This window comes from Parasteatoda tepidariorum, chromosome 4, assembly GCF_043381705.1.
Source record: "Parasteatoda tepidariorum isolate YZ-2023 chromosome 4, CAS_Ptep_4.0, whole genome shotgun sequence".
In the NCBI taxonomy this organism is placed as follows: Eukaryota; Metazoa; Arthropoda; class Arachnida; order Araneae; family Theridiidae; genus Parasteatoda; species Parasteatoda tepidariorum.
In genome coordinates, this window is record NC_092207.1 from 29,813,185 (window position 1) to 29,825,997 (window position 12,813).

Here is a 12,813-nt window from a genome sequence, read left to right on the forward strand (position 1 = left end):
AAATTTCCCTTCATAGAGGACTTTTTGATGGAACCAACCAACATTTGTGTTACAAGGAGAGGAAAACCACGAAAACCTCCCATGGTTAGCATGACGGACAGGGTATTCTAACCCGTGATACGTCTACCACTGAGGATATTTTACTTCAGCACTGGGGTCGGTGCGAGCCAAATGCGGAATTCGTATTGACCAACCATCTCTGGGATTCGAACCCGGTTCACCTCATTGGGCGGCGAACGCTCTATCCCCTGAACCACCACAGCATGAACTTCCGGGTTGGCAACTTTGGTTAATATAACTATTTTAAATTAGAAGTTATAAATAAAATGAAAATTGTTACACTTAATCAAAAAGTTACTGCCGCTTTTCTGGATATAATGAAATTACATTATAAATAGATGTCGATATAAGCAACAAAAAAGTTAAAATATTATGATCATACAATCTTAAAACAAAAGCTTTCGCCATATTTTTATTACAACTTTTTAAGTTTTTAAGAATTGTGCTAAACCAGTTGGTATACTATGCATTGCCATTTACAGTTGTATAACGATGCTACTATAATCTTTCTATAATTTTAATACTTATGTCATAATAATTTATAGTTGTCTTCCGTAAAATATTTTCTTTTTTAGAAATCGAAGCTGCCAGAAAAATTTTAAAGGTTAAACAATAGACTCTTCTATTTTAAATTGAATTCATTCTTAAAAATAAGCTTTTATGGAATAAACGATGGGTGATGCATCATCGAAATATCCTTTTCCTTTCCTTACGGCATCTTCATGAATTTTATCTTCTGTTATTCATGGGACGTTCAGTTTCGAGAAGAATTTCCCCACTATCTACCTACTTTAATGTCTGCCTGAAGCTTATCAAAGGAAACTAGTGTGGCTTTTCTTCCAGTCTAGTGTCCGATTTAATGAGAGACCTTTGTCTGTCTACTTCAAAAATAAATATAGCCTGTGCTGTCAAAGGTTACCAGCCACATTGGAGGCTACACTGCGAGCTTTGAAACTCTGTAATTTAAAACATAAAAAATGATAGCGAAATTTTATTTTGTTTCAAGTCGAAGCCTGTGTAGAAACTTTTGCTGGCTAGCATCATGTTAAAGAATATTTGTTGTGTTATGCTTATAATAATTGGATGGACAATTGAAAAGCGATGTTTGGCTGTCTTCTTCAAAAATAAATATAACTTGTACTATCAAAGATCCCCAACCATATTGCTGTTAGCAATGCTATTTTTGAAATTTTGTAATGTATAATACCAAAAAAGGATACTTTCCTATAAAGCTATTTCGAAAATAGAAGTTTTATTTTGTTTAAAGCCGAAGACCGTCTACAAACTTTAGCTGCCATAGCCGCCAACTTTTACGCCTCCTGACAAATGCAACATTTCTTACAGACAAGAAAACTGCTTTAAAAAAAGTGGTCATCATTTGTATGCAAACAAAGTTGATAATTTCTATTTTAGCTACCGCATTTAGTTTAAAAAAAGTGTCTTAATAACTTTTTTTAGCTCATCAAAAAATAATTAATTGAGATCGATTTTAAGAAACATATGTTAATCATGTATCACAGTTGACATGAGCGTCTTAACATTCCAAAGAATGAAACAATTGAGGTACAACTCTTTATCTTTTTTTTTTAAAGAAATACATGTTCTCAAAATGTGAAAGACTTTTTTTATAAGATAAGGATGAAATTAATGCAATTTTTTTAAAACTAAATACGATATCTGTCAGGCCGCCCTATAAACAAGTGTCTTATAAACTGACCTATCCATCACTCCAAAATGTGCGAGTACTCTTTAGAACAGAATTTTTCAGCAGACTAAAATTTACCTCATCTCTTGAAATTATTCTCCTGTCTAAAGGAATATTGTCTAGTGTCAGGGAAGGGGGGAGGACCTGCGGCTCCTTGAAGGATTATTTGTGACTCTCGATAAATGTACCAGACAAGGGCGCCGGCAGGGGGGTGCACTTGCACCCCCTGGCTTTTTTTTAAGCAATTAGAGATACAGAAAAACAATTTTGTCATAAAATTTTTTTATTATGAATACTTTTGTTCAAAAACAAATAATTAAGTAATTATTGATACATAACAATTAAAAAATTGCTTAATCAAACAAGAATTGTAATCGTCTTGTTTGCTGTTGTTGTTTGCTCTTGTTTGCTGTTTGCTGTTCTATATATCTGTTTATAACTTTTTCAATGAATTCTGAGTCATATTTTATTCATTTCTTACGCACAAACTTGGCAGATATCTAAGCTATATTTTGAAATTTCATTTCATAAAATATAAATAATATTATAATTTCTACTATTTATTTTGTTTAGGAAAGATGTATAACACAAACTGACATCTCACAACTGTAAAACTTCATCAACACAATAAATACCAATGTTAAGCGTGCACAAACACGTTAGTATACGAAACTACAGTTTGTAGTTATTTGTGTTTCAATGCCAGCGCCATCAATACAGTTTCTCGTGGCAAAATTTGCAAGTGCAAGAAATTTGTACGTTTTTTAAATATCTTGTTAACAATGAGGAAATTTATCTTGAAAAAAATTAACAGATGAAAGTATATGGAATAACAAAACAAAATGTTATAAAAAAGTATTTTAAAAAAATTGGGGGGCGGTAGTTTGTTTGAGGGTTGCAACCCCTTTTATATTATTCTGCCGGCGCCCTTGGTACCCGAGTTCCCTTTTCATTTTTGTGGTATTATATTTTTAAAAATTATTATCGTTCCGTATGTGTTTCAAAATGTCTTTTAAATTACTGACAAAAAATATGAAGACTAAGTGCAACGTTGTAACAAATTTCCTTTCCGTCCTAGTTAAGAATGATATGATTAATCGAAAACTGCGTGAACGAACATAAACAGTGTCGTAATTGACCGACTCCAGATCGATTAACATAATCTACCAATAATTACAGAATTTTGGAAATTTGTACCAGAATCGAAGTATTCTGAATTAAAAAAGGCTGCTTGTCGAATTATTTCAATATTCGGAACAACGTACTAATGTGAATCACTTTATTCCACTTTAAAATTCGTGAAATCCAAGCACCCATCAGTTTTAACTAGCCAGCATCTCAAAGAATTACTGAGAAGTGCTGTTATCAATTCTTCACCAAATTTTAAGGAATTATCAAGAGAAGTAAAATAAATGTGTTTAATTTTCAATATTGAAATTCAATACACATATTTTGTACTTTTATTTATATGTTTTCAAAAAATATAATTTCTGTAAAAAAAAATTTAATACCTTTTTTGCATACCTTTTATTATTTAGAGTTATTGCTTCAGTTGTCTGGATATTACTACAATTTTATCTGAATATCTTCGTAAATTTAATTTTTTTTTCCAGAAGAAAATCTGCAAACGGTTTGAAAGGCAAACAGTTGAGGAGGAAGTGAAGACGGAGCAATGTGAGAATAAAGACAAACTTCAGGAAGAAGATGAAGATAGCAAGGGTGCTGCAGTTATTTTTTCTTTGAGAAATCAAGTGGGTGGTCTAATCCGAGCTTTACGAGTATTTCAGGTAAGCTTCATTCATATTGAAGTATGTTTTATTGTTGTTTGTTGCTTAAAAATGTTAAAAATGTATCAAATGATCAAGATCTCAAATATACTAGTTGTTGCTAGTGCGGAAATTCTTTAATTTAAATGTTAGCGGTTTTTAAGAGATGAGCACGATATTGCCAAGGTTCTATATGTATTGAGTTTCAGTAATAATTTAAAATTTTTTGCAGCCATTAAATCAAATATCCACCGTAAGTATGAGTTCGGGATATTTTATCATAGCAGACAGCAGAAATATTGCCGACCGGCCTGTGTAGGGGACAGGGAACTGTCCTTGCATCAGAAAGGTCCTGGGTTCGAATCCCGGGCAAGGCATGGATGTTTCTTTCTCTCTCTGTGTGTGTTCTATGTCCTTTCTCCTTTGTGTGTGCATGTGTGTGAATGTGACCCACCCTATAAACGGGTTGTGGTTGTGTGAATGGCGTGGTAGAAGTCGAATTCCTGGCCATAAATTGCATCACTGAAAAACAGGAACAATCGCACCTACACTGCCTAAACAGGCAAACGACAAAAAAAGTAGAAATGTTAAAATTATTTCCATCTCTGTCGTGATATAAGATAAAAATCTAATCGCAATACTTCTTTACTTGCTGCACTACTTCCTCACACACCTCTTGAGTCATAACTCGAGTATCGTATAATATATTGAATAATGATCTAAAAAAACAAGTTTCAACAACAATAATCGGTATGACAGTATGTAGTACCAGGGTACCGTTTATGTTTAAAATTTCTAGAGCCATTTTAGAAAGGATCAAAAATAAATCTAAATAATTACTTCGTAACTAAGTTTTTATTTCTACAGAAATACAAAATTATTCTAGATAATTACTCAATATATAACTAACCAGTTTAAAGACGTAGACGAGAAAGAATTATGTTTCAATAAATTCGATCTGCGATATGGCGCTGTATTTAAGTACCTTCATGTTAATTAACATTCTAACTTATTTGAAGAAACTTAGCTCAACTTTAACACCCCATTTTGCTTATAAACTATCAGTTGGCGCTGACGTCATAGGTCACATGTGTGGATATTTGTGATCTTCTTCTTATTGTTGAAGTGCTAGTATCCAATTATTTAACATTACTTACATTGCGACTTAAGACAACCTTAAGAAATTAATCTGTTCAAATACTTAACGTATAACTATTTATTTAACCGGCTAAAGATAAATGTTCCATTTTTGGAACGTGTCCCTTTTTCAAAAAGATAAGGACTTAATATTACTGAATAGTTCTGAATAAAGACTTCATCTAACTAGAAAAAGGCTTAATATTGTTAAAATCTATATTTGGTTCTAAAATCTTGTCCTTGTTACAATTTTAAAAGAATTGTTGGCAATAGTCAAATTGTTGGCTATATACTAAACGAATAGTTGGAATTGTTGGAACTGTTGAACGAATACATTTAGTTTATTTGGTTGCAAATATGCTTCTAAATTAAATTAAGGTGCTTCTCTTATCATAACATTATTGACGTATGCTGTTTTAGGCAGAGGGGATGCGATTGTTCTTGATTTTCAGTGGCGCCATCTATGACCAAGAATTTGACTTCTGCCACACCCATACGTCACACCCGTTTATAAGGCATAACCCATTCATACACCCATTCATTCATCCACAGATCGTAATTTTGACCTGAATCAGAGAAGATCAATCTCCAATTCTGTACCCCCAGAGGTATTGATTTGTTATGGGAACATGGAGGACTTTGAGACTCGACAGATTTAACTTGCATCAGTCACCATTTACTACACGGGGAGTCTTCGGCAGGCAGGGATCGTACCTACAACCTCTTGGACATGGGCCCAGTGCCCTACCAACCAGGCTATCCCGGCCTTATCATAACATTATAATGAATGAATGAATGAATTTGGCGGGTAATCGGTTAACACTAGTTAGATTATTACTTAAGACAACCTAACAAAATGAATTATTAAACATGACTATAATGTTGCCAATTTAGTTCCCGCGTTTTTGGTACCATGTAAGAGAAATAAATATACAGATTAAATGATCGAAGTTTGTACCATCATTAGATTTTTCATAACCAAATGGGAAGCTGTTATTCGAATCTGATGTTATGTACCAGGGACCTAAATGAGGGTAACCGTAACCGAGAGAAATTAAAAAGTGGTGACAAATGTTTCATGAAGCTACAGGAAATTTAAACGGTTTTTGCCCAACTTTAATCTTGAACTATGTAAGTGTCTTTTTAAATATAATTATTTAAATTTTTTTAAACATGTTAGTAGATAGTAATTAGTCAAAAAGATATGTTTCTGCTATATTTTTGACACATGTTTTTGCAAAATTTTAAAAGAAAATTTGAGTTCATACCTTCCTTTACTTTCATGTTTCGATTAAAAATTTCGATATATTTTTATATAAACAAATATAGCCGCGTAGGATATATAAAAATCAACTAGTCAGGACAGTTGGCTTAGAAAAAGGGGAGGGGGAAATCGCAGTAAAACTATTTTACTTCTAGCTTCGTTTCGCAAGGAATAAATGACAATGATTACTAAGACTTAATAAAAACTATTTTCCCAAAATTGAAAACAGTATTATATATTCGTTATTACTTTTACTAAATCTTGGGAAAGCCATGATTCACTATTTGTACCGAAAACAAGTTAAGTATGAAATGGTTTTGCAACCTGCTTTCTCTCTCTCTCTGGGACCATGGCTAGCAGTGACTTTTTAATCAAAAATTAACTGGATCGTGTTCTGGCTTTTGCATAACCTCTAACTACTACGGAATTTTTGTAGTTTTAAAAAATATTTCTTCTCGTAGTAGTGAAGATTATGTAAAAATATTTTAATAAATTAGAATTAAAAGAAATGTGTTCCCCATTACATACAAATAATTTAAACAAATATATAAATAGTTAGACTGATTAATGGTCATCATGTACTAAAGTGATATCTCGCCAAACAAAACAAAAAAGAACTTAGCGCACGGGAAACATGACCAACTAAAGTATATACAAAGATTTGAAACTAGAGAAACGAAGTTGATATGAAGACAACTCCGTCTTCACGTTGTCTCGAAAGCATTGAAAAACTGAATACATAATTTAACAGCAAAGCTATGTACTGCAAAACTGCTAACTTCAACACCATATTTCGACAAGAACTTATCGTCACAACAGCCAAATATAATCCAATCCTTCTTTCTATCGACCGCTGTCTTCTGTGCCATCTACAAGCATTAAAGACGCCAACATGACACGAAGAATTTGCAGTCAACAACCTCCTTTTCCAACAAAGTAAATTTTGTGTGACAATTTAGATATTAATTGACTAACCACCAATGAATTTGTTTGAGCTGCCTTTGGCGGCTGACGTAGACAATAATTAGAATTAATGGATGGTTCGATAAAGTTCTTTGAAAATTCTTTTTGTTTTAAAGGTTTCTGCCTTAGCTCTCTTCCTTTATAAAAACTAATTTGCACAAACCTCAAATGTTGGAGGGTATGAGCTTTTATTTATACTGATTTCTGTACTGGCAAATTCATCCATGTTTTTATTGTGTTTCTAGGAAAAGAACGTGAACGTCGTGCACATTGAATCCAGGAAGTCCCGCAAGAGACCTTCGCAGTACGAGATATTTGTTGACGTTCAGTGCGAATCCTCTCAAATAAAAGATCTAGTACACAATCTAGAGCACGAGGTAGAATGTGTCTCCCTGGAGCAGTATGAAAAAGGAGAAGTTGACTTAAATGATATGCCACCCCCTACACCCACAAGTCCTGGTTTTGAATTAGGTAAGTTTTTCTAAAACTTGATATAATTGCATCCTTATATCAGCAGTTGAGCAAGTGAATATCGTCAATGAGCTTTTTATTATGGACACAACTCAAAGTGTGTGTTTAAGAAAAAAGACATAGCTCAAATTGCATATTTAACCCTTTCGCGCCGACTGTCACAAATACGTGCCAACATGAAACCGTATCAATCAGGGTAAAAAGATAAAACTGGTAACCAAAGTAGTTCTTTAGCAGTTTATTTGTGGGCGGGGTTATGATAGTTTGCTTTATTTAATTCACCACTACTTAGTTCGAATTAAAAATTGTATAGTTACACTTTTATCACACATGGATTGGATGCGTTAGATTTAAAGTGAAAGCAAAAATAAATCTGGCAAATTAGCTATGCCCAAACCTAAGCTACCGCTTTTTATTTTTTACCATACTGATTCCTTACGAATACATTAATGACTCGCCCGTCCCGAAAGGGTTAAGAGAATAGAATGTAGCTAAAAATGCGTATATGAGACAATAAACACAGCTCAAAATGTGTATTTGAGATTGAGGACATGCGTTTAGAAGAAAACGGACATGGCTAAAAAGGAGCCTTTTCAATGTTCAACCCTCATTTAACAACTAAACAAGACATTTCGCAAGGGCTCGAAAAACCACCCGTCCGCCCGTCCTCGGCGGTCAAAAATTCCCTGCGGACAACAAATTTCTCGAATCCGACGTCCGCGCGGACGGCCATTTTCCCGTTAATATTCGTGATAGATTTTCTATTTTTGTTATCTTACAAGAGTCTAGCGCCTCACTTCTAAAATGACTCTCTAATCTAGAAATACAGCAACATACTGCGCTCTTTGGAATTGATGTTTTCTCTGTCTGGGAGTACTACAGTGGTTGAAAGAGGCTTTTCAGCAATGAGCTTACAAAAAAAAAACGCATTACGTACTGGTCTTAAACAAGAAGCGCTAAACGCAATTATGAACATCCACCTAAATGGAAAACCCCTTTCATATTTCTGTGCAGAAACCTCTGTAAATCATTGACTTGATTGTGGAACTAGCTAACGTCATATTTGCTTCATTTAAAAACGAAGTACCCTCGGATAAATTGACATTTCAAATAACTTGACCTTTGTCATTTAAATTATTTTATAATAGAAATGCTAGGTTTTACTATTAGTAACCTAGTATTTGTAATCCTAGTAACTAGTAATTCATTGTGCAATCTATATAAATGTTTGTAATAAATAAGAGAGAATTATATTTTTATTTATTTAGAAGCTACGGGTTAGTTTCATAGGAGGACGGGTACATTGTTGGACAAGCCGTCCTCGGGGACGGGTAAAATTTCTGACTTTCTTCGAGCCCTGCATTTCGTACTTACGTTTAATTATCCTTCTAAACATTGAGCAAAATCATTACGGGGCAAAGTCCCGGATTCTGGGTATATTGCGAATGCAAATTTTCAGGCTATCTCTTCGTATTCACAACTCTAATCAGTAAAGTGGTTCGCTACAAATTTGAATCCTTACAACATGAATTTATTGCCATCTGTGACAATCTAGTAAAAAAAGCTATTGACTTAAAATTTTTTTTTAATGTATTAAGCTTGCAATCTATTAACCTGATTAACGCAATCTGCTTATGCAAATAAATTGCACCACATAACAAATTTAATTCTTAAAAAAGGTAATATTCATGAGTGATGTTGGAAAAACGGAATCGTATACTATGTCCCATCTTCTTAAACATGCATTTTGAGCTGTGTCCATTTTCTCACCCATGCATTTCAGGCTGTATCCATTTTCTAAAACTCGCATTTCGAGTTGCGTCCATTTTTCTCGCTCATGCATTTTGAGTTGTGTCCATTTTTTAAACACATATTTCGAGCTATGTCCATTATCTTAAACACGCGTTTCGATCTGTGTCCATTTCTTAAATACACATATCAAGTTGTGTCCATTTTCTCACCCATGCATTTCAATCTGTGTCCATTTTCTTAGGCGCTCATTTCGAGCTGTGTCTATTTCTTAAACGCACATTTTGAGCTGTGTTCATTTTCTCACACATACATTTCAAGCTGTGTCCACTTTCTTAAAGGCGCATTTTGATGTGCGACTGGAATAAAAAAAACTACAATTAGTTTCAATATCATTACTTGAATGCACACCTGACAACTCTTAAGATTTTTTTTCCTTCTAGAAAACTATTCCTCGATGTTAAAGTTAAGCTATAATTTTTTTTTTTATTAAAAAAATTGATTTCCTAAAACTTTTATCACCATGCCAGATGAAGAAAAAAAAATCTGACATGAATACGAAAAATGCAACAATAGTTGAAGAAGAATTTTGAGTTTTTGAGCGGATAGTAAAGAATGTTTATTATGCAGGCAGTAACGAAAAAACTAGAAGCATAATAGTGACAAACAGAAAATCAAATTCGGTACCACTGATATTAAGATTACCACGGATATCAGAGAGCTCCAGGCCTTGCTCGATGAGCTTCATTCTTGAATTATTAGTTAGTATTGTTTTATTCTCATAGAATGCTGTTAAAATAGAATCCCAATTACTTGTTTTTATTTTGCAGCTTTTGATGGTATGCCTTGGTTTCCAAGAAAGATAACTGATTTGGACAAAACTGCAAATAGAGTTCTGATGTATGGAGCTGAACTGGATGCTGATCATCCGGTAATGCAAGTACTACATTTCTGAGTTTACGTTTAACCCTCGCCTACTCAGCGTACAATATAGAGAACAATTCGTACATTTTATCTACTAATTATCTATTCGTACATTTTATCTACTAATGTTTATTTATTAAAAAAAAAAACAGTTCGACAAACTCTTTCAAAATTTTTGATTAAAAACAATGGATACCCAACTAAAGTAATTAAATTTCATATAAAATCATTGAGTTAATTGCATGTTATTATTATAAATTTACTAAAAACTTTCTTGTTAATTCATATTTTTAGCATGTGCAAATCCAACTCGGGCGAATCCGGGGCTAAAAATTTGTGCAAAATGGGCAAATCATGCTTCTCTCTCTCTCTTTTAAATTGTATAATTAAATATCAACCTTATTAATTATAAACTTCTTTAAATTATCCAGTATAATATTACTTGTTTACATCTTTGCGCACATCCATTTTCGGGCCAATCCTTGATTACTAATTAGTCCAACGTGCTTCAGTACTGCAGTAAGAACATGAAATAAAACAAAAATCCCTCTATTTACGCTTTTAGCTCTATTTGCGCTTCTGTTTTTATCTGTAATCTGGCAATAATCTATTTTAAATAATTCTTGACAGTTTCCCGTGCTTGTAAGTAGATTGCAGATATTGTTATGTATTTTGTTCTGTTTTTTCTTTGCATTTTATTTTCCGTTTTTCACGTTACATATTTTTTACTTAACGTGTTCTTTTTTAAGTGCTCCTAACACTGATGTAATGATATAATTTGATTCGGCTATATTGATACAATATCAGAAAGCACTCCTTTTTGCCGATATAATCGTGTGAGCTGATGAAGAGATTATATCTTTTCATTTTTTCCCGGCTTTTTAATATTATTTTTAATTTTTGTTTATTTCTTTAAATATTTTATTTAATTTTTTTCTTCTCTTTTTATTAATCTTTAATTTTTTCCATGTTTTCCCTATGTTTTTAACTTATATATAATATAAACTTATACTATAAATAAAGCAAATAAAAGCCACATTTTTCGTTGCTTTATGATCTTTGAATAAATAAAGTACTGAAAAAATTCTTAATTTTCAATCTGCCTCAGAGATTGTTATTACAACAAAGTACTTTTAATATAATAGTTAAAAATTTGTAGGTTTTGAACTTTTTTTTAAAAAAAAGCAACTAAAATTTAAAATTGTTCATTACTTCCTATATTAAACAATTATTATAGGTCTGTTTGCACCCTGGAAATCTTGTTTTCTCTAGGAATAATTAACTAGACTTATCAACAATTATTTTCTACCACCACCATCATTAACATTTTTCCGGGCACCTTTTGCTGCCCTTTTCCTATCCATCTTGAAAATTTTAACATTAAAGTGCGGCTATTAAAGTAACTGGACATTAAAGTAACTGGAATGCAGATTGGTGTAACAGGAAAAATAAAATATTTCGGCATTGCTACAAAAAGATAATATTTTCCAATGCGGGAAACTGTCTTGTATGTACGTCGTAATTTTTAATGAGTCTTGCTTGTTAGTCAGGGTTCTTTATATCTCTCTCGAAAAAAAAGCTAAATTTGGAATGATTTCACTACCAACTTTTCCACGTTGCCGGGGCGCAAACAGCCCTGATGTCCGATTAAATTTATTTTCTATGCGCAATTATCCATCGAATTTTTTTTGTTTAAATTTTTTTTTGCTGTGCCTAAACGCATTTTTAATTTATCTTCCGATTATGCGCACGTAATTTTCTTTAAACTCTGAAGCAAAGTAAGGTATTGTCACAATATGCATTCTACCAGTGTAGTTACTTTACGGATCAATAGATGGCGCAATTGTAATGTAGCACGGTAGAGTGTAACAAGCAGTGACACCAAAAAACAACAGTGCAGGGTATTCCGAGTAGAGGCACTTTATATTAAAAAACATCAGTGTAGGGTATATCGGGCAAACATAGGCACTTAATCTTAAAAAACATTAGGGTAGGGTATAATTACTTATTGGGAAGTAGTAAAATGTACTGAAGAATACTCAACTTAAAAATTCTTTCAAATTTAATAATTTCTTATATTTCAGGGCTTCAAAGATAATGTTTACCGACAAAGACGAAAATATTTCACTGATCTGGCATTATCTTATAAACAGTAAGTACTCTTAATTATCTATTTTTAAATAAACTATATGCCCAACATTCAAACGTTGTTTACTATGATGTTCACTACGTTACTATCTTAAGTAAATGAACGGATTATTCCTTTTCTTGCAAAGATCTCTTTAGTTAAAGCGAAATTTATATTTTAATAAATTCTAAAGTTTGATTAAAAATAATTTTAACCCTTACGAAATATAAATACAAAATACTTTATAAAATGTCTTATAACTACACAAGGATGGATATATATATATATACATATATATTATATATATATACACACGCTTAATACTTTTCCTTCTACTTTTTAAACCCTATTAACTAAATTCTGTTATTAAAAGAGTTAAAATTGCCAGACATGTAAGGGCAAAAATTGTATTAACAATCAGAAAAATACATTGCAAAGTCAACAATAAAATAATCCTTAAAAAATTAGAAAATAAATGACAACTTTCCTATTGTTCTGCATAAAAAAGTACGAAATGAAATATATGGTGTAGCTTATAAGAATTAAACGTTTTATATATTAATTCGCATATTAACTGGAAAATTAATCGTCTTTTTTTTATTATCTCGATTATTGCAAGTTATAAGCAATATATATATAGATATAT

At 32.4% G+C, this 12,813-nt stretch overlaps 1 protein-coding gene across 1 annotated transcript in view; it reads left to right on the plus strand.

The window, feature by feature from the left end:
* LOC107448718 (tryptophan 5-hydroxylase 1-like) overlaps positions 1-12,813 on the plus strand; it is a 64,699-nt gene that overhangs the window by 38,953 nt on the left and 12,933 nt on the right. The window contains exons 2-5 of the mRNA XM_043047641.2: positions 3,379-3,552; positions 7,141-7,366; positions 9,946-10,046; positions 12,124-12,191. Of these exons, the coding sequence (XP_042903575.1) occupies positions 3,379-3,552; positions 7,141-7,366; positions 9,946-10,046; positions 12,124-12,191 (569 nt within the window). The remainder of the gene's footprint in view (positions 1-3,378; positions 3,553-7,140; positions 7,367-9,945; positions 10,047-12,123; positions 12,192-12,813) is intronic.